We start from the raw sequence: 22541 nt of genomic DNA on the forward strand, positions 1-22541 counted from the left end.
ATGGGAAGAACCGTTCATACAGTAGATTTATCATAGGTTTTTCCACTTACCACCTCCCTGTATCCACCCATTGGGTACCACACTGTGGGAAGAACCGTTCATACAGTAGATTTATCATAGGTATTTTCCACTTACCACCTCCCTGTATCCACCCATTGGGTACCACACTGTGGGAAGAACCGTTCATACAGTAGATTTATCATAGGTATTTTCAAACTTACCACCTCCCTGTATCCACCCATTGGGTACCATCCTATGGGAAGTACCATTCATAAAGTAGATTTAATATAGGGATTTTCCACTTACCACCTCCCTGTATCCACCCATTGGGTACCATCCTATGGGAAGTACCATTCATACAGTATATTTAATATAGGGATTTTCCACTTACCACCTCCCTGTATCCACCCATTGGGTACCACACTGTGGGAAGAACCGTTCATACAGTAGATTTATCATAGGGATTTTCCACTTACCACCTCCCTGTATCCACCCATTGGGTACCACACTGTGGGAAGAACCGTTCATACAGTAGATTTATCATAGGGATTTTCCACTTACCACCTCCCTGTATCCACCCATTGGGTACCATCCTATGGGAAGTACCATTCATACAGTATATTTAATATAGGGATTTTCCACTTACCACCTCCCTGTATCCACCCATTGGGTACCACACTGTGGGAAGAACCGCTCATACAGTAGATTTATCATAGGTATTTTCAAACTTACCACCTCCCTGTATCCACCCATTGGGTACCACACTGTGGGAAGAACCGTTCATACAGTAGATTTATCATAGGTATTTTCCACTTACCACCTCCCTGTATCCACCCATTGGGTACCATCCTATGGGAAGAACCGTTCATACAGTAGATTTATCATAGGTATTTTCCACTTACCACCTCCCTGTATCACCCATTGGGTACCACACTGTGGGAAGAACCGTTCATACAGTAGATTTATCATAGGTATTTTCAAACTTACCACCTCCCTGTATCCACCCATTGGGTACCAGTCTGTAGGGAGAACCGTTCATACAGTATATTTAATATAGGTATTTTCCACTTACCACCTCCCTGTATCCACCCATTGGGTACCACTCTGTGGGGAGAACCATTCATACAGTATATTTAACATAGGTATTTTCCACTTACCACCTCCCTGTATCCACCCATTGGGTACCATCCTATGGGAAGTACCATTCATACAGTAGATTTATCATAGGTATTTTCCACTTACCACCTCCCTGTATCCACCCATTGGGTACCATCCTATGGGAAGTACCATTCATACAGTAGATTTATCATAGGTATTTTCCACTTACCACCTCCCTGTATCCACCCATTGGGTACCACACTGTGGGAAGAACCGTTCATACAGTAGATTTATCATAGGTATTTTCCACTTACCACCTCCCTGTATCCACCCATTGGGTACCACACTGTGGGAAGAACCGTTCATACAGTAGATTTAATATAGGTATTTTCAAACTTACCACCTCCCTGTATCCACCCATTGGGTACCACACTGTGGGAAGAACCGCTCATACAGTAGATTTATCATAGGTATTTTCCACTTACCACCTCCCTGTATCCACCCATTGGGTACCACACTGTGGGAAGAACCGTTCATACAGTAGATTTATCATAGGTATTTTCAAACTTACCACCTCCCTGTATCCACCCATTGGGTACCATCCTATGGGAAGTACCATTCATACAGTATATTTAATATAGGTATTTTCCACTTACCACCTCCCTGTATCCACCCATTGGGTACCACACTGTGGGAAGAACCGCTCATAAAGTAGATTTATCATAGGTATTTTCAAACTTACCACCTCCCTGTATCCACCCATTGGGTACCACACTGTGGGAAGAACCGTTCATACAGTAGATTTATCATAGGTATTTTCAAACTTACCACCTCCCTGTATCCACCCATTGGGTACCACACTGTGGGAAGAACCGTTCATACAGTAGATTTATCATAGGTATTTTCAAACTTACCACCTCCCTGTATCCACCCATTGGGTACCACACTGTGGGAAGAACCGCTCATACAGTAGATTTATCATAGGTATTTTCCACTTACCACCTCCCTGTATCCACCCATTGGGTACCAGTCTGTAGGGAGAACCATTCATACAGTAGATTTAATATAGGTATTTTCCACTTACCACCTCCCTGTATCCACCCATTGGGTACCACACTGTGGGAAGAACCGCTCATACAGTAGATTTATCATAGGTATTTTCAAACTTACCACCTCCCTGTATCCACCCATTGGGTACCATTCTGTGGAAGAGAGTATCTTTGTAATGGTATGTCATAAGATGTTCGTCTTTCTTGATGCCTTTCTCTCCCGTGCAAAGTGCTCGAAAGTTTTCACAGGTCTTTGGACATTTCTTTGCAAAAAGCTAGACGAAAGAGTTATAAAAACCATAAGAATTGTTAATATTCACATTAGTTGCATTTATAAGGATGTTTTTCTTTTAATGAAACCCAAATTTACCAATTCATACTCAGAGCTAGTCATATTTAAATTGACTGTAGCTAGTGAGGATATGGTGAAAAACTAACTGTTAATCTTGCAATATTAGTTTATGAACAACTGCTGAATATGTAGCATGAAACCTACAAATAACAACATGGATTTTTTGAGATGAGATTAAAAAAATTAATATAGAAACAGCTAGTCACCATTGACAACAACATTTAACAAGTATATACTCCAGAAACTGTTAGATAAATTTGCTACTTTATTGACGCACTCAAAACACATAGCACATAGCCTGATTGCATCTGCACTTCTCACCAGCTCCAAATTACATAATAAATTTTAAGCAACATTCCGTATGATCTTTATATGATGTCCCGGAATTAATTCTTTTCATCAAACCTGTACAACTAGTGGAAGGGTTAGTGTAGTCTAAACAGTTAATGGAAATTGATATTAGAAATTGCCAGCTGTCAATTCAAATATATGCAAACTTCTGTTGTATTTGAGGGTTTTTGGAAGATCTATTTAACATGACTTCAGAATGGTAGCATCTGAGGGAAAATTTTGGGCAGTTCCCCTCGAAATGGGTCAATTGGGGAGGAGGTGGAGGGGGCACAGTGCTAAAATGTTACTTATCAATATCTGTTAGTTAGATAAATCAGAGTGCTTTGTATCTCAATGAGACAGGTAAGGAAGGATTGAAATAACCGTTTCTGTTCTGTTCAACTACATCACACGGTGGGAGAAATAAAGTTGAGAACCCGGCTGGGCACTTTTAACTAGATCTGCCGACCTTCATAGAAAATGTGTCAAAGACTACCTTAATTTGCATATTAAATATGGGCTGAAATTGTTACCAGTTGTGACTAAGTTGATAACACAATGCCTGGTGAGCAGAAATGCACCAGAGTACCAACGGTACCAACAACAGACTAGCTACATTTAAGAGATAAACAGGTGGCTCCAGTGGAAATTGCACTAAAGGTTATAAAATGAGGTACTCAATGGGTTATAAACTGAAGTACTCAATGGATTATATAATGAAGTACTCAATGGGTAATGAAATACTCAATGGGTTATATATAATGAAGGACTCAATGGGTTAATATAATGAAGTACTCAATGGGTTATATAATGAAGTACTCAATGGGATATATATAATGAAGTACTCGATGGATTATATAATGAAATACTCAATGGGTTATATATATAATGAAGTACTAAATGGGTAACATATATATAATGAAGTACTCAATGGGTTATATATAATGAAGTACTCAATGGGTTATATTATGAAGTACTCAATGGGTAATATATAATGAAGTACTCAATGGGTTATATAATGAAGTACTCAATGGGATATAATGAAGTACTCAATGGGTTATATAATGAAGTACTCACTGGGTTGTATAATGACATACTCAAGGGTTTATATAATGAAGTACTCAATGGGTTATGTAATGAAGTACTCAATGGGTTATATAATGAAGTACTCAATGGATTATATAATGAAATACTCAATGGGTTATATAATGAAGTACTCAATGGGTTATATAATGAAGTGCTCAATGGGTTATATAATGAAGTACCCAATGTGTTATATAATGAAGTACTCAATGGGTTATATAATGAAGTACTCAATGGGTGGTTATATAATGAAGTACTCAATGGGTTATATAATGAAGTTCTCAATGGGTTATATAATGAAGTACTCGGTGAGTTATATAATGAAGTACTCAATGGGTTATAATGAAGTACTCAATGGGTTATATAATGAAGTTCTCAATGGGTTATATAATGAAGTACTCAATGGGTTATATAATGAAGTTCTCAATGGGTTATATAATGGAGTACTCAAAGGGTTATATAATGAAGTGCTCAATGGGTTATATAATGAAGTACCCAATGTGTTATATAATGAAGTACTCAATGGGTTATATAATGAAGTACTCAATGGGTGGTTATATAATGAAGTACTCAATGGGTTATATAATGAAGTTCTCAATGGGTTATATAATGAAGTACTCAGTGAGTTATATAATGAAGTACTCAATGGGTTATAATGAAGTACTCAATGGGTTATATAATGAAGTACTCAATGGGTTATATAATGAAGTACTCAATGGGTTATATAATGAAGTACTCAATGGGTTATATAATGGAGTACTCAAAAGGTTATATAATGAAGTACTCAATGGGTTATATAATGAAGTACTCAATGGGTTATATAATGGACTTACTCAATGTTATATAATGGAGTACTCAAAGGGTTATATAATGAAGTACTCAATGGGTTATATATAATGAAGTACTCAATGGGTTATATAATGAAGTACTCAATGGGTTATATAATGAAGTACTCAATGGGTTATATAATGGAGTACTCAAAGGGTTATATAATGAAGTACTCAATGGGTTATATAATGAAGTACTCAATGGGTTATATAATGGACTTACTCAATGTTATATAATGGAGTACTCAAAGGGTTATATAATGAAGTACTCAATGGGTTATATATAATGAAGTACTCAATGGGTTATATAATGAAGTACTCAATGAGTTATATAATGAAGTACTCGATGGTTTATATAATGAAGTACTCAATGGGTTATATATATAATGAAGTACTCAATGGGTTATATAATGCAGTTCTCAATGGGTTATATAATGAAGTACTCAATGGGTTACATAATGAAGTTCTCAATGGGTTATATAATGAAGTATGGTTTATATAATATTATATAATGAAATATTTGGTTATATAATAAAGTTATCCATTATATAATGAATTATTTTGGTTATAGATATGAAGTAATCACACCAAAAGAGCTGCCTTTAGAGGAATATCTTCTACTAGGTCAGCTCTTTCAAATGATTGAGTCAGTCTACCAAACCTTTTCTAAAAATGACCGGTTGCACCAATTAACAAATTAGAGCCAAGCTGTATTAGTACTCAGTTGATTACAAACACTCACCTGCATGAGTAGACGTCCCACGCTCTCTGCGCCCACTGACACATCAAAGTAGACATATGTATCCTAAAGAGACAATTCAGAAATCAAAATTTGCATCTAGCTTGTCGGTTACAAGTTAGATTACATGAAAAAGAAAAGGGCCCAAGGAGCTAACTGGTTTTTTTTGATGAAAATTAAAAGATGCCAGCAATTACCGAACTGTTTCGAAACGCAAAGACTGACATGAGGGCTGTGATAGTTTTTATATATTCTGGCCAAAGTGTTCCCTTAGACTCACTCTTTGTTACAGAGCTGTATATTACCAAAATCTATGCTTGTAATGTCCTTGTAAGGCCTCATTGATTGATTAATTCATTGATCAATTGAAGGATTGATTTGTTTCTAACTTTGAGTATTGTCAGGAACTGCTTGGAAGAGTGTCTTAAAGCAAAGTATTGGTCACCGCAAGCGTCCAGGTAAAGCAAGCTGAGGAATTAATTATAATTAAAAGTGAACAAATCATGACAGATCTGTAAATGTCGCTGAATGTTTCAACGATCATTTTGGTAACATCGGACAGGATTTAGCCTGGTAGTATTTTCGACGAGTAATTCTACCTTCGGCACTTTCCTTAAAGTACCTTTTTTCAAAATCCAGGAGTTTTTTTCCTCCCAAACAGGTACTGAAATTTCTCTCATTTACTAATAACCTAAAAGCCTGTTTGACAAAGTGAACGGAATGTAATTAATTTGGTTAAACGACTTCATTCTTACGGTATTGTTTCATGTCGAATAAGAGTGGGCAGAATCACTTTAATTTTCAAAGCTGGTGATAATTCTATGTAGCTAGACCAATTTCTGTTCTTCCCACTGCTGCTAAAATTCTTGACAAAGTGATGTAATTTAAGAGACTACTAGACTTCTTAGAAGAACAACAAAAAAAAATGGGAATTTCTCTCATTGTGTCATTTTGGCTTTCACAAGAATCTGTCAACCTACACGTGACGGCTGCTGACATCATGCGTTACATTTCAAACAATTTTGAGGATTACAAAGTGACTAGGACTGCCGTTTTCCTAGACCTTTCAAAAGCTATCGACACTTTATACAATGATACCTTACTTAAGAAGCTTGATCACTACAGAATCTGTGGTATTGGTTATAATTGGTTTGAAGTTATCTTTGTGAGAGAAGTCGAGTTGTTTGCATAAAAGTATAATAGTCTGTGAAGTATCACAGGGTTCTTTTCTTGAGCCATTACTATTCCTTATATACTGTAAATCAATGACCGATGGTGTTTAACTTTGATCTTTTTTGCCTAGTGACACCAGTGTTCTCTGCAAGCATAGAAAATATCCATCCTATATCCTTCCTACATTATGCTATTAATTATTTTGCTGTGTTAAACATATCATGAGCCCAATGTACTTTTAAGTTTTGATGATTGCCTGATAAGTGTTAGAATACTTTAGGTCCCCATAATACAGGGAGTGTAAGAAATGTTATCACAGTTCGTATTATTCATTCAGAACTTGGCTTCTCTCCACTCGGTTTAAAGCCTCTGTTATCGCTAAATGCAACCAAAATTGAATTTTTTACAATTTTTCGCCCCATTCAACATTCAAAGTTCTGTAACTTTTTACATGTATGCCAAATAGTGAAATTTAAATAAATTTCTCCATATTCTACATAGTGCACATATCTGTGACATAAAGTAGGACTCGACATCCTGAGGCACCCTGAATGACTACTCCGAAATACAGATCTCTTATTCACAGGTTCAACATGCTTTTGGTTACTAAGAACGTTTTCTTACAGTGCTTTCTTCAGACTGTGTACATTTGTGCTGAATTTGGTTTAAATCAGTCTGATGACATCTGCTGCCATGTATGAAAGTTCTGTAAACATGATTAGCGAACAATCTGAGCAGATTGCTCTATTTATTCTAAAATATAATTGGTAATGACAACTTGATCAGTTAACCATGTAAGATATCTAATAGACATCTATTCTTTAATTAATAAAAGTTTCTAGTATTACAATTCACCTGTGTATTTCAGTACATGATGACATAATTTTCATTTCCATGGAGTAATGTAAAACACATCCGTATAAGTTTTCCCCGAGATTCAAAATCCCTTCTTTTTTGGGGAATTAAACGGACTATGATCCTCTGAGGTTTGTATGGAGACACTGACAGGGGAATGTGTGGGTGGGGTTGATGAAGTAATACACTTAGTCTGAGATTGTCAACACAGGGTCACGTTTGATCATAGAGTAACCTACTTTTTTTATAATTTAATTTATTACGATACATTTGGGAAAACCATGTTTTCCACTTTTCAAAAAGCCAAATGGAAAAATAATTAGTATTGGTCATGGGTAATTTCAATAAAAGCTTGTTTGTTAACAATAACAATGAATATATTCTTGCAGTGTTAATTGACAGCGTTCATAGAACATCAGTCAAAGTAGTTAAATTACATACAACAATATCAGCGTACTGTACACTAAAATATGCCGAAAGTTACTGTAGTTTATGTTGTTTGTCTCATTTACTAGCCTAATCAATCACTTGCTATTAACAGACATATTTTCAATCCAGAGCTTTTTGTAATAGAAATAAAGCTAGGCCTTAAGTTAGAATGCTTTGTATGTGTTGTAAGCATGAATGAGTTTTTGAAATATGATAAGGTTTTTTTTCAAGGTGCTATATAAACATTTGCGGTGACAAACTAACGAATAGGAGATGTGTTTATCTTGTAAATTAAGGATGAGAGAATACCTTTATGTTGCAATCAAAACCTGAGCTCTGCTTACAACTGAAACAATGTATACATGTCCCTTAAGAGACATTCCACGTAAAACAAATAAGAACAGCGAAGTTCAGAGGCAATTCATGTCCGAAACAGGTATCTGAATTTGATCAATTAAATTGTCAGGAAGTTTTCACACTTTATTATTAGGAGTCCTCAATTTCAATTTTTGTTATGAAACCAAAGAAGAGATATTTTGATAGAGCAAAGACCAGACAGTATGAAAAACTCACTATACTTAGATTACCAATTAATGAAAAGGACTTTCGTATCTTGCTGTAAAAGAGAATTGAATCAATTACCACTTAAGTATAAAAAAAAAAAATAAGTCTGTATGCTCTTATGAACATCTTATTAAAACTGCTTCTTACATGTAATTTGATATTCTATTTTTTATAGGAGTCTTAACTTAATATTAATGTTTATCTTATTGTTAAATTTGTTTGTTCATCTTGTTATTTCTCTTAATTGTTTGAAATTAAATTCTTATATTATCCTTTTGTTTTGTAAGTTTCTGTTAGAGGCCCTCTTGGGGAGATGAGCAATTTGCTATTAAACCGAGTCTTTTAACTCTCTTAAAAGATTGTTGCAATTATGATAACCATAATAATAATAGAGCAATGTGCAGGGTTGGCCGGTGTAATGTGTAAATGTGCTCACGCTTTGTGTTGTTTCAGTGTAATGTTACATAGTGTGCGTCATGTAAAGTTGTAGTGCTACTGTTAGTACTGTACATGTGCATTTTTATGAGAGTGTGTGTGCGTAGGTGAGTGTGTGTTTTAAATTTGTTGTTTTCGTTGGTTCTGTCTTTGTCACATATGAGTTTGGTCGATATGAAGAACCTGTGCAAGCAAGAAGTGTTTTCCCCTGTCAAGGCAAAGATTTTATGTAAGTTGTGTATTTATTAATATAATGTTGTATAAACATTGATTGTTAAATACATGATTAATTATTCTGTATGATTTGGATGTGTTTATTTAATAATTCACTTCATTCATTGATTTCCCTGGTTGTTTAATTATAAACTTATGTTTTGTTTTCAATAATTTGTTTAGTTACCAGATTATATCAGATCGCAGCAGAATATATGCATCGACCCATTAAATATCTGCATTGAATATTCTTTGGAATACTGAGTTTAAGAAATCTTCATAAAGATGAACATAGTGCTCAAGCCTTAGGGGTTCCACATAGCTGATTAGTGCAAGATTACAGGCCATTTTCTTGGGGAGCCAGATTGAAATCTTTTGCAGGCCCAATTTTAGCTGAGGGCCAACTGTTAAGAACTGCTGCCTCTAATGGTATGATATGATGCTTAAAGACCAATGATATTTTCCAAAATTAGTTGCAAACAGACCTGCTACAATTTGTACAAGTTCTTTCCTGAAAAAAATCCAGTTCACTGTATTTATTCGCAAAAGTTGAGCATTTATGGTTGGCATAGTTATACAGTTCAATTTGATGACAAATTTGCTGAGAGTGGTACAAAACTAACGTTGAAGCCTGTTAGAACAGTGACCATGTTTAGTGACAAACTTGTTGTCGATACAAATAAACTGCATTGATGTTCCCTGATAAAACACAATAGTAGGTTTGTATTAACTCACCCCAGTGCTCAACAAACAGTAAAACAAGTACATTAATTTTACACAATATCAGGTTTGTATTTTCTCACCCCAGTGCTCTCTAGATGTTCTTGATAGGCCTCTTCTGCCATGGCGATGTACAAGTCCTCCGGTTTATATTCAACGTAAGTGTCTGCTGCCCATTTCAATAGCTCTTTGGGGCCACCTAAATAATACAAAGGATTTGCAGAACATTGAACAATTAATATATATATCAACATGATTGAAAACAAAATTAGAAGAAAAGAATGCACAGGCAACTTCTAAAAATAGCAATATTTTAGCATGTTTCATCATATATAAACTAAGATATTATCACCGGTTACACGGTTAGCAAGGTATCAAGGCATCTGAATGGCACCCCTAGGTAGTGAATGTATGTATTTTAGATCCTCCTGCAAGCAGGAACTCGCGAAGAAGCCATCATTGGCTTATCAAATCAAGTCAGTCTCTTAGATTCATATTTTAAGGTCCATGATTCTGAATTGTCAATTGTCAACAACTCTGTAACTGGATGACGTACATTAATCTTGGAGTGACTCGAACTCGGGACCTTATGATTGAAAGGCACCGGCATTAACACTGGCTAACACTGGTTAACACTTGGCTAACTCTCCAATGGTTACATATGGCTCACCATCAACAATCGGCTAAATACAGCACTTTAATAGCTCAGTTGGTAGAGTACAGGACTTGCACACTCTGAGTTAGCTGGTTTTAATCCCATTCTAGGCAACAACAAAACAGTCTTTGTACTTCCAAAAACTCATTTAATACTGTATGATAAGGGCAGGGCTTCTACAAAACATGATTGGATATTTCCTGTCTGGTGAATCAAACCTTACCTAACAATTCCCCGTCCACAAAGACCATTGCCTGCTCAGTAAACGCCCATGTCTCTCCTCTTAACGCTTTTTTCTGTTCTTCACAAAACAGATTCCAGTCAAATTCCAGAAGACCTTGAACCTGTGGTTCGCAAAACCTCTTGGAATCCGTTTTATACAGACCCTTTCGAAGGAGAAAAGAGAAAGCGGAATGTAAACAAACTGTTTAGAACCTGAAGATCTCGACTGAAATTTTTTTCTCCAAAAATGTTCCCACTGAAGAGACAATTTCCATTGTCACTTAAATGTCATCAGTAACAGCTCCAACTTTTCACACACTAAACGTTTCTTATTCTTATCCATTTATTCCCTGGATACTCTGTACTCTGACCCGCCAAGCTAGACACAAAAGTTTTAGGAGAGTTAAGTTAGACAGATGAATCACTCGTTGAGAGGAAATGTTTTGAGGATGGCAGTAAACTGTGGTAAACATTAAGCATGAGTGACTAGGGGAGGCAGTTTTTCAGATTGCACTAAGAAAACCAAAACTTGTACGGTACTATACAAATGTCACAAAAATCAGCCAACATTTCTCCCCCCCCCCCACTCCCAAACAATTGAATTCTCAACTAAAATTCCAAACACTGCTTGTTTAAGAAAAAAACATTATTTGTTTGACCAAGAAGGACCAAATTATACGGTCTAAAACCTGCAAAAAAGGACATGCTTCGACTGTGGCAGTTTTGGCCAATTATATTACAGCTTTGTAGATTAAACTCACGATTGAAAAAGTGGTTATAGTTTGACTTGCTTAATACAAAGATGGCAACTACAGTGACTATCAGTGCCGCTACATATGAAACATGGTACACCGTGGCTATTTTTACAACCAGCCAACCAGGAGTAACAATTATTTATTAAAAATTTCCTAACTCCTTACATGTACGGATGCCTTTTAAGAACAACACACTATTGATATGGAAATGCTTCGTACATGCGGGACTTTCAGTATTTGAAATACGTGATGGTATATGGGGAAACGTTTTTAAATCGATTCCTAGTACTCCCAGGGTGGATGCGCAGACGCGGAGTCAAAATAAAATATGTGATGGTATATGGGGAAACGTTTCTAAGTCCATTCCTAGTACTCCCGGGGTGGATACGCGGATGCGGAGTCAAAATTAAATACGTGATGGAATTTTAGAGGGCGTCATGCATGTACGGACATGTACAGACACACACCGCGCATCCGGATGGTGGGAAGAGTTAATGAATGGCCCTGAATGGACCAAATTGTGGGATTCAAACGAATCAAATTCAGCTCCCTCTCAAACCTCCGACAACTTGGCCATGTCTGCACACCATTTATGTACAAGGTTGTCACTAAAGCATGTAGTCTCATAATTCATAAACACATGGAAAACACATGACACCATGGAAGTACAAAATAAAGTAAAGTAAATAAAGCAACTGCGCATGTGTAACCGGAAATTCGCCAATGTCATAAGAATAGTTTATATATAATTGTTACTCTGGTCGTAAAAATAGCCACGGTGAACATGGTAGGCTTAGGCTAAACACAATTTTGAAGTTTCAGGAAATGTTACCAGTATGGTATTTCTTGTGTCATCACAAGAATAAGAGAGCCTTTTATTCTCACCTTCTATTGTTAAGAAAGTCTGACACGACCTCTCTGAACTGTTAGTAAAATAGCCTTACATTTGCCTACTCTACTTAGGAAACAGGACAAGTCTAGGCTTGATAATCTGCCTAGGCCTAGGCCTGCCCAAGGGCCTAACGAACACAATATTTCCTGATGGGAAGGTTTTATCCATTACATGCATGCAACATAGGTTACAAGTAAAAATTTGGTTAATCGTAAGAAACTTTGAGAATTTAAAGACCCTTGAAATAAGCTAGTTTAGAATGGTTGCCATTTCTTCGCGTTTTGTTTTGACTTCGCGGAACCCATACTGTAGCCCCATTGAGTTGGACACCGCCTGACGTTGATCATAAAAGCTACTCTAACACGAGCAATGATGATACGTTTTAAGAAAATTTGTGCCACAGGCTTTGGAAAATATAGTCTAATATACATAATAATTACATGAGCACAACATTTCGCTGTATGAAAACTTGGATCACGGAGAAGTCCGACGATCGACACTTGTGTAGCTGTCGCCATGTTGTTGCTATGGTCTTGACATTAGACTCGGAACCCAGTCGTTGTATGGCGAATACAAGTATATATCGTTTGCGCTTTGATGTTTGAACTGTTTCCGTGCATCAACGCACGGAATATGGGCTTAATGTGCCAATAACCGAATCAAAGTTAACCCGCCCAGAGAAGTCCCGTGATATACTTAGTTAAGTATGGATGTCGAACAGAGGTTGGCCAGGTTTTTGGTGTTGGGGGCAAAAGTCAAATTTCTGTCCCCATTTTCAGGAACAAAGCGGTTTGCTTGCCGTCCTGGGCGAGGGGTATAACGGGGGTGTTTCTCGTAAAGGTTTAGACCCAACATGGTGCTATCATATCCATTCGTGTACTACAATTTTCCTTTTTTGGTGAAAAACCTTCACCAATCTTGTGGAAATATCACGAAAAAATAATGCGCGCCCCTGTGCGTTCGAAAGCCATCCGGTCATATCACATATTGAAAAAAGTATATGTAATACAAATATATGGCCTCTCAGAGAGACACTACAACCACGGTGACCGTTCATTACATTCTATTTCGTGGTTGACCCCTCTCCGCACGTAGCGCACATATTCTTGAGGTGACTTTTCATTACATTCAATTTAGTAGAACCCCCCCCCCCCATCGTCGGCCCCATCCCCAAGGTTCAAGTACATTTAGATTTTTTTTGCTCCCTTTGATTTTTTACCGTCGCCCATCTCGACCCCAAACATTTCTCTGCCCACACCCCCCCCCCCTCCCAGCTAGCTACGCCACTGATGTGGAAAACATTCTGACATGCTGATCACGCCGTGCTACATCAAGTAGTATGTCCAGGATCACATCACGTTTTATTTATTTTTATTTTCTGCCTTGTATTTTTACCGTTCCCGATTTGTCCCTGGAAATGCCTGTGTGTGTGTGTTGGGGGGGGGGGGGGGGTCGTCGTATCTCAAAAGCAGTAAAACTCTATATTTCTCATATGATGGTGTGAGGGATATTCTCTCCTTTTTTACAACCTCTCGCAAAAATTAAAAAGTAGTTATAAGCACGGTGTAAATCAATATAGATTTCTTTAATCCGTATTCCTGTAATCCAAAGATTATTCAACGCAGAAGAAATGTTGAGTCGATTCGTGGTTTATTAGCTTTGATATCTGGTAACTATCTGTTAATCTGTTAATCTGCTAATCTGTTAATCTGTCAGTCTGTCAATCTGGTAACTAAATAAATAAAAACGAAACATACGTTTGTAATTAAACAATCAGGAAATCGATTAATGAATAAGTCAATTATTGAAGAATAAATACATAAATCCAAATCATACAGAATAAATAATCATGTATGCAACAAATATACAACGTTATATCAATAAAAACACAACTTACATAAAATCTTTGGTTTAACACTGGAAAATAATTCTTGCTTCAATACGTTCTTGATATCGACTGAACTCAAATTACGGTAAATGAACGTAAAGACAGAACCAACGAAAACAACAAATTTCAAACATACTCACGCACGCACGCACACTCGCACAAACACGCACACACGCAGTAGCACTGCAACTTTACATGACGCACACTTCGTAACAATACACAAACAACACATCGTGTGAGCGCGTTTACACTCCCCCTGTTAAATCATATGGATTTCACACACATTTACAACCAATCAAACAATTTAGTACACTGAGACAAAGTAATATATATATTCAAAGAAAAAATCAACAATGAGACTAATCAGACATTCTCTTTACAATACACAATTTCGTAATCGGTCTTTTGAGTATTTTATTGCGAACCTTAACCTCAACGCTTCTTACTTTCCCATCGCTACTCTTGAAAACTGTAATGACTCTAGCTAAAGGCCATTTTCCGCGTGGAATTGTTTCGTCGGTGAGGAGAACTATGTCCCCAATGACAACATTTTCTTTCGGAAAATTCCACTTATGGCGTTTTTGGAGGAGAGGCAGATATTCTTTCCGCCATCTACTCCAAAACAAAGAAGCAAGGTACTGTACTTGAAGCCACCTTTTACGGCCGTAAGAGACTCCTGCGTCGACTGGGTTGTCAGGCCCATGTCTCATCAAAAGTAGGTGGTTCGGAGTAAGAGGCTCCTCATCTTTTGGATCTGAGGAGAAGTCAGTGAGAGGTCTTGAGTTGAGAATAGATTCAACCTCAGCAAGTACAGTAGTAAGAACCTCATCAGTGACCGTTTGCTGCCTCAGGACGCCTCTTAGAATCCTTCTAACCGACCTGATAAGCCTTTCCCATGCTCCTCCGAAATGGCTGGCTGTAGGAGGGTTAAAGTGCCACTCACAACCTTTACTATGAAAAAAGGCTTCTACATCATCTTTATTCATAGCTTTAAAGGCATTTCTCAACTCTTTCTCGCCAGCTTGGAAATTAGAGCCGTTGTCGCTAAAAATCTTAACTGGCTGACCTCTTCTTGCTACAAAACGTCTGAAAGCATTAAGGAAGGAATCAGCATCCAGAGATTCACAAACTTCCAAATGAACAGCTCTGGAGGAAAAGCAAGTAAAAATGCAACCGAACCTCTTTACGGTTGAGCGACCTCTTTTCGCTTCGAATGGCCCAAAATAGTCCACGCCGACAAAACTAAAAAGAGGTTTGTCAGAGGAGACTCTCTCCGAAGGCAATGCGGCCATTATCTGACAAGAAGGCCTTGCAAGGATCTTACGACAAATAACGCACTTACTTACTACACTCTTCACTGCTGTTCGACCATTCAGTAGCCAAAACTTTTGCCGAATGGCACTTAACGTCATGGCCAAACCACCATGACCTACCGACTCATGATAATATCTAATAATGAGTGTGACTACTGCTCCCCTAGGGGGCAAGATAATTGGGTGCTTAACGTCATTTCCCAAATCAGCATGGTCGAGACGACCCCCCGCTTTAAGTACATTTCCAAGAAGAATGGGTTTGAGTTTAAATAATCGCTGGTCACGCTGCCAGGATTTAAACGCCGATTTTTGGACCCATGAAATTATGGTAGTTTCACTCGCTTCGATTTCTGATACAGACAGATTTATGCCACTTGCTGCCAGTGAACCTCTACACTTATTAACAAAGCGAAAGACCCAAGCTAACACCTTGACTAACTTGGTCCACGATGAAAACCTGGAGATTAACTGCTCAGAAAAATTATCATTAACTAAAGTAGTTACATTAAGAACAACAGACTTTCCTATTTCTGTGTCTCCAGACAAATCAATATCATCATGTTTCAGTGAAGGCCATGCGCTTTCTTTCTTCGAAAGGAAACTTGGGCCGGAGAGCCACGTTTCTAAATCATACGTACCCCTCGAGCCATCATCGGCTGGGTTTTCTTTGGAGCCTACATGTCTCCATTGATTTGGAGAGGACAAATCATGAATCTTGGACACTCGGTTCGCAACGAAGGTTTTAAACCGCTTATCCTCGTTGCGAATGTACCCAAGGACAATCATTGAGTCCGTCCAAAATATAACATCATCGAGATCAAACCTAATCTCTTGTTTGATCGACGTGTACAACGTCACTGCAAGAACCGCGCCCATTAACTCGAGCCTAGGAATAGACACGGGCTTCATTGGGCTGACTTTGGCCTTTCCTTGAATGAATGAGCAGCTTGCTTCACTGTCAGCACCTATCACGCGGAGATATGCCACTGCAGCATATCCTCTCTGAGATGCGTCACAAAACACGTGAAGCTGGACGCGCTGTGCGTTATCTAACTGTAGCCAACGAGGGATCTGTATAGATGAAAGAAGAGGAACATTTTGAAGCCACTTCTTCCATGTCACAAGTTCTTCGTCCGTCAAGGGTTTGTCCCAATCAGACCCTTTGCGACAAATATCTTGTAAGAGGCACCGAGCAATGACAACAAAGGGAGCAGCAAAACCCAATGGGTCAAAGATCGAGCTTGATATTGACAATAACCCTCGTCTTGTAAAGGGTTTGTCGGGCAACGACACGTTGAATAGAAAATTGTCATTTTCGGCATTCCAACTCACTCCCAGTGTTCGCTCAGTTGGAAGAGTCTCCAGGCTATTACGTAAATTTGGAGCTCTTTCGGACTCTGGGATGCTTTGGAGAACGGCACGATCGTTACTAACCCACTTCGTGAGTCTAAAGCCGCCCTTACTTAAAATACTTCTAATGCGTTCCACAACTTCTATTGCAACAGTTGGATCATCGACTGAAGCCAGAAGATCGTCTACATAGAAGTTGTTCCTTATGAACTGAATGGCTTTCTTACCTACAATGTCCTGATTATGTAACTCGTTGTCCCTGGCCGTGCGCTGTAACGCATAGCCGGCGCAAGCTGGACTTGACGTGGCACCAAAGAGATGTACCGTCATTCTATATTCATGCGGTTCACTTTCTAGATTACCGCCAGGCCACCACAAGAACCTGAAGACATCGCGGTCTTCGCTTATCACCTGCACTTGGTGAAACATTGCCTCTACGTCAGCAACTAGTGCAATTCGCTGCTGCCTAAATCTGTGGAGAACACCCACGAGACTGTTTATCGTGTCTGGGCCTTTCAATAAACACGAGTTTAATGAAGTAACCCTCCACTTCGCTGCACAATCATAGACTACTCTGACCTTGTCTTTGTAGGGATGAACAACTGGATGGTGAGGCAGATACCAAACATTACCAGCCTTACCTTCACCTTGAACCCGTTCGGCATAACCTTTCGCAATGTAACCTTCTACGGTTTCTGTATACTTTTGACGCATTACATTGTCTCTTAATAGCTTACGTTTTATGTTTCTTAGACGTGATTCAGCTAACGGTTTATTGGAAGGCAAGAAATGGTAATCGTCCTTCCACAGAAGTCCTATCTGGTAGTGACCTTCACTAGTAAGTGAGGCAGTAGATTCTAATATACCTCTGGCTCTCTTGTCTTGGACAGAATCACCTTCACCAATACTCGCATCGTCTACAGACCAAGAACTTTTAAGTAAACTTAAGATCTCTCCATTCGAGCAACAAGATATACGATGGATGTTCTTTCTATCGCTACGACCACTGAAACCTGTAGGACCCATAACAGACCAACCAAGGGGTGTCTTTACTCCATACGGATCCCCCGTTCCACCACGCCTCTCATCCATAACCCAAAATGCTTCGGGAACATCCGCCCCTATTAGTAGCTCAAGGTTGTAACTTGAGATATCCCCCCAGGGAATAAGTTTCAAATGTTGCCACCGGTTGAGGTCACGAGCAGAGGGGACACTATCATCACTATTGGGTAGTTTTGGAACAGAAAGAGCAGTTATTGACAAATCGTTACTTTCATTCTCCCCTTTGACGCTAATATCAAATGTTGAACCGATCTTAGGTTCGACTCCGTTAACCGTCGAAGACGTGTAAGACGTCGGTTTTCCCTTTACACCCAACTTCTTCCTAAGGGATTCTGAACACAGAGTAGTGTCTGACCCACTGTCCAAAATAGCCAGGGTATGCACTCGATTACCATTGTTACCGGTCACTGTAACCGGCAGAATTCTCAAGAAAACGTTACTACCACAAACAGCAGTGTTTGACATAACAGAGATATTCTCTTGATTGGGTGGAGGATGAAGTAGATCATTGTGTTTGTTAGACTGACAAAAAGTGCAAACGGTATCCCTTCTACATTTAGCCACCGAATGACCAGGAAATAGACACCTAAAACACAACCTCTTTGTCCTAACAATGTCTAGCCTCTGGTTGTAACTCATGTTGCAGAACGACTCACAGTCAAAAATCCTATGATCATCATCACAGGCAAAACACTTAAGAGATCTACCTTTCATAAAATTAGATTTCACGCGAGGTTTCTCGTCACTCACTACGCTACTCGACTTGCCTATATTCCTACCAAACATGTTAGACGAAATTTCAGCTTGACCTGTCAGATACGATAGAAGGTCATTAAATTCTGGTTCTCTACTCTCATGTATCTTTTGGGCGACATTTGCCCACCCAGTTTGAAGATAAACAGGTAACAAACTGTGAATCTTAAGAAGGTTACTTGTTGAATTTAGGTCATTTACATACCCCATCTGAGTTAAGGTAACGTAACACCTCTGCATTTCGGATATGAGCTTCCACAAGCTTTCTCCGTCATTAGCCTTAATCGATTTGCGACTAACCAATTTACTCATCAAAGAATTCAGAATCAGATGCGGTTGACCAAATTGACGTTTCAAAATTGCCTTCGCGCTTTCGTAACCTTCGGCACCTAGAAGCGCGCAACTTTCGATGCAGAAACGCGCTTTACCTTTACATAGCTGCAGCAAATACTGCAAACGCGCGGCATCACCGCTCAATTTACTTGCCACGTTAACTTCGAAATTGGTTATGAAGTACCAATAATCTGCGGGGTCTCCATTAAACTCAAATACCTCAGCCTTCGGTAACTCTAATGCCAATTTGAGTTCGTTAAACCCGAATACATAGTTGGAATCACAACTAGAACTAAACCTACTTGAACTTAAATGTGGAAGACCTTCACCATTCTTCATGTCTACGTTACTATTACTACCATCGGTAATATCATTAACTTCCTTAGAGCTAACACAATGACTAACGTTACTATTCTTAGTAAAAATACCGTTATCATCATTGTCGGTTAACCTCTTTTCCTCGTCGCCTTCAGGAGCTTCTGAGATCCTCTCGGGCCATTTTCTGCTGAGGTCTACATACCTCTCGACTTCGATCTTTATGGCGATGAACTTGCTGACTACGTCCGCCATCCATTCTTCTTCCAAAATAAACTTATCTTCTTCCAAAAGCTTTTCAATCACAGCTTGATGGGCCTCTTCTATTGCTTCTAAAATTTTATTCGCTTTCTCTAAGAGTTCCTTCACAGAGTCTATTCCTGCGTCCTCTCTAATGAGAGTAGAAATAGAATTAATCGCTCTAGTCAAGGTCCCCTTCTTATTCCTACGCCGTATTAACAGCGTCTTCATCGTAAGGGCCTCGTCCGTTGACATCTTCAATTATAGATTTTATTTACTGTAAATCAATATAGATTTCTTTAATCCGTATTCCTGTAATCCAAAGATTATTCAACGCAGAAGAAATGTTGAGTCGATTCGTGGTTTATTAGCTTTGATATCTGGTAACTATCTGTTAATCTGCTAATCTGTTAATCTGTCAGTCTGTCAATCTGGTAACTAAATAAATAAAAACGAAACATACGTTTGTAATTAAACAATCAGGAAATCGATTAATGAATAAGTCAATTATTGAAGAATAAATACATAAATCCAAACCATACAGAATAAATAATCATGTATGCAACAAATATACAACGTTATATCAATAAAAACACAACTTACATAAAATCTTTGGTTTAACACTGGAAAATAATTCTTGCTTCAATACGTTCTTGATATCGACTGAACTCAAATTACGGTAAATGAACGTAAAGACAGAACCAACGAAAACAACAAATTTCAAACATACTCACGCACGCACGCACACTCGCACAAACACGCACACACGCAGTAGCACTGCAACTTTACATGACGCACACTTCGTAACAATACACAAACAACACATCGTGTGAGCGCGTTTACACACGGCATTGAACTTAGTTATAGTAACTTACACATGATTTCAAAGGTGGGGGACAAAATTCTTAATTTTCCCTGAATAATTAGGTAGGGTTATGAAACCATTAACTTTTGTGCCCATCGACGTGGTCTAATTCTTCCCCAATTGAATGTGAACGAAACTTCGACTAAACATTTCCCCGTCTGGAGCACGCCACTACGTTTAGTCCTAATAATGTATACCTAATTTATAGTTAAATATGCCTAAGAATGCACAATTGTTTCACATCTGAAATGGTACTTTTCTCTAAGTGAGGAGCCCCTCCCCCCCCCCTCCCCCATGAATTTCATTTTGTCATCCAGAAAATACAATTTGTGGAGGGGTATGTGAGGGGTGTGCAGGCGGAAGTCTTTGCCCATCTTTTAAGTAGGCTGCAAAGCTTCCCCTTTATATATATGCTTGAAATGTTGTAAAGTGCACATTAAATTCAGATGCAAGAACGGCAGTCATTAAAGTGACTTTACAGAATTCCGGTTGGCCCAGCAATCAACCCCTCTGGGATCTGACAGTTTGTCCTATATGTGTTATGTTAACCCTTGGTACACTAATGCAGGGCTCATTGAGTGGCGTAGGAAGTTATCAGATATGAGGGGGAGTAGAGATCCTGTGGGGTTTGTGAGGTCTTCATCAGTGTATTTGTTTTGAAGATGCTACGGTGGCCCAAAAAGGACAATGAAATTTTTACTATTTTATGGCCAAAAGTTAAACATTTGGTAAACTGTACGATACAAAATAGTCGAAAGGATCCAAGTGGATAGTTAATAAAGTGGGCTGGGGGAGGGGGGAGGGGTAGGGCAGAAACATACTCACTTTTCAAAGTGCTGGGTTGGGGTTAGGGTACCTTTAATTATTTGACCCTGAAAGGTTATATTTTCAACAGTTACCGGGGTATATGTTACATCCGTTGTCATATTAGCTCAAAACTAATGCAATCAAATGACAAGAAATGCTTCAAACTGAAAATCGTTTTCTCAAAGCAATTCCACAGTGTGCTTTGTAGAAAAATTATTGGTATACTTTTGATTGGGTCAGCTTACGCCGCTTAAAATCTTAACATAGAATTTCGTATTAGTTGGGTGATATAACTGTTTTGGCAATAACACAGTTAGACATCCCGTTGGGAGGTGAAGACTAAAAGATTTGACCCCGTCTCCCTATAACCTCCACCACACCATGGGCCCATCCTCTCCCCCCACCCCCTCCTAAATTTGCGTAGAAGACTGTTATTTGAATAAGGACATATCGGTTGGATGCCTACACTGCCTATACGCGACAGTGAATTCGAAAATGTCTAGAATGTATGAAATCCCAAGATTCACTTGTGGTTCGCACATCTCGTCACACCCCCTCCCACCCACCCCCTCCCCAAACCCTAGCGTACGCGCCTGCTCTTCCATCTCACAGTGGAATACAAAAACCACAATATTAATTACAAGTCTGATCTATATTGTAAGATGGAGTTTATGAAGGCATTCTACGTCTTCTTCTGTATTTTCTTTTAAAAATAGATGTAGCTGTAAATGACTTTTTTCTGATCGCTTCAGAGAGAATATTTTTTTTCTTAATATCCTTCACATAATATCAAAGGTACCCTTCTTGTTTTTCAACTTGAAGAATACACTATATCGTTCCTGCAGGTTTGGAGCCTGGATTGCGAACAAACAGATTGACCTACTTAAAACAGACAGCGAGCGAAGTGGGGAGTAAAACACAGAAAGAGAAAAAGAGAGGTGGAGAGAGACAGACTGAGAGCGCGAAAAAATAGAAAATAAATGAAAACTGGACCAATTATCCCATTGAAAAGGAATGAAGCCATCCCGATGGAATCACATGACAAGCCTGCTTGAGGAGCTATAGCAAAAGTAGGTTTGTAGGTAAAGTCGCCGGATCTCTTTGCAAATACTGGAGTTGGTGTATGCGTTATGTATGATATATTACAAGCTCATTCTGCACGTTTTTCGCATTCTTCATGATCAATCTCCGAGTTACATGACTCCTTTGGTGAAACGCTACACT

General features: G+C 38.6%; 2 protein-coding genes across 2 annotated transcripts in view; both read right to left on the reverse strand.

Annotated features, from left to right (window-relative positions):
- Window positions 1-12987, reverse strand: part of LOC139963176 (peptidyl-prolyl cis-trans isomerase slr1251-like) — a 25652-nt gene extending 12665 nt beyond the window's left edge. The window contains exons 1-5 of the mRNA XM_071963733.1: window positions 12832-12987; window positions 10746-10908; window positions 9951-10066; window positions 5482-5544; window positions 2269-2422 (exon numbers count right to left, since the gene is read on the reverse strand). Of these exons, the coding sequence (XP_071819834.1) occupies window positions 2269-2422; window positions 5482-5544; window positions 9951-10066; window positions 10746-10908; window positions 12832-12909 (574 nt within the window). The 5' untranslated portion in view covers window positions 12910-12987. The remainder of the gene's footprint in view (window positions 1-2268; window positions 2423-5481; window positions 5545-9950; window positions 10067-10745; window positions 10909-12831) is intronic.
- Window positions 12988-14022: 1035 nt separating this feature from the next.
- LOC139963002 (uncharacterized) lies at window positions 14023-19500 on the reverse strand. The gene is made up of 2 exons (XM_071963453.1): window positions 14289-19500; window positions 14023-14123 (listed from the first exon to the last, which is right to left on the reverse strand). The coding sequence occupies exon 1, from the start codon at window positions 19427-19429 to the stop codon at window positions 14639-14641; it is 4791 nt and encodes a 1596-aa protein (XP_071819554.1). The 5' UTR covers window positions 19430-19500; the 3' UTR covers window positions 14023-14123; window positions 14289-14638.
- Between the last annotated feature and the right edge of the window lie 3041 nt (window positions 19501-22541).

The sequence above is a fragment of the Apostichopus japonicus genome, chromosome 21 (genome assembly GCF_037975245.1).
Source record: "Apostichopus japonicus isolate 1M-3 chromosome 21, ASM3797524v1, whole genome shotgun sequence".
Taxonomy (NCBI): domain Eukaryota; kingdom Metazoa; phylum Echinodermata; class Holothuroidea; order Aspidochirotida; family Stichopodidae; genus Apostichopus; species Apostichopus japonicus.

Bases quoted from the DNA above. Each gene is read 5' to 3' on its own strand.
- LOC139963002 (XM_071963453.1), bottom strand. From the start codon at position 19,429: ATGAAGAATGGTGAAGGTCTTCCACATTTAAGTTCAAGTAGGTTTAGT.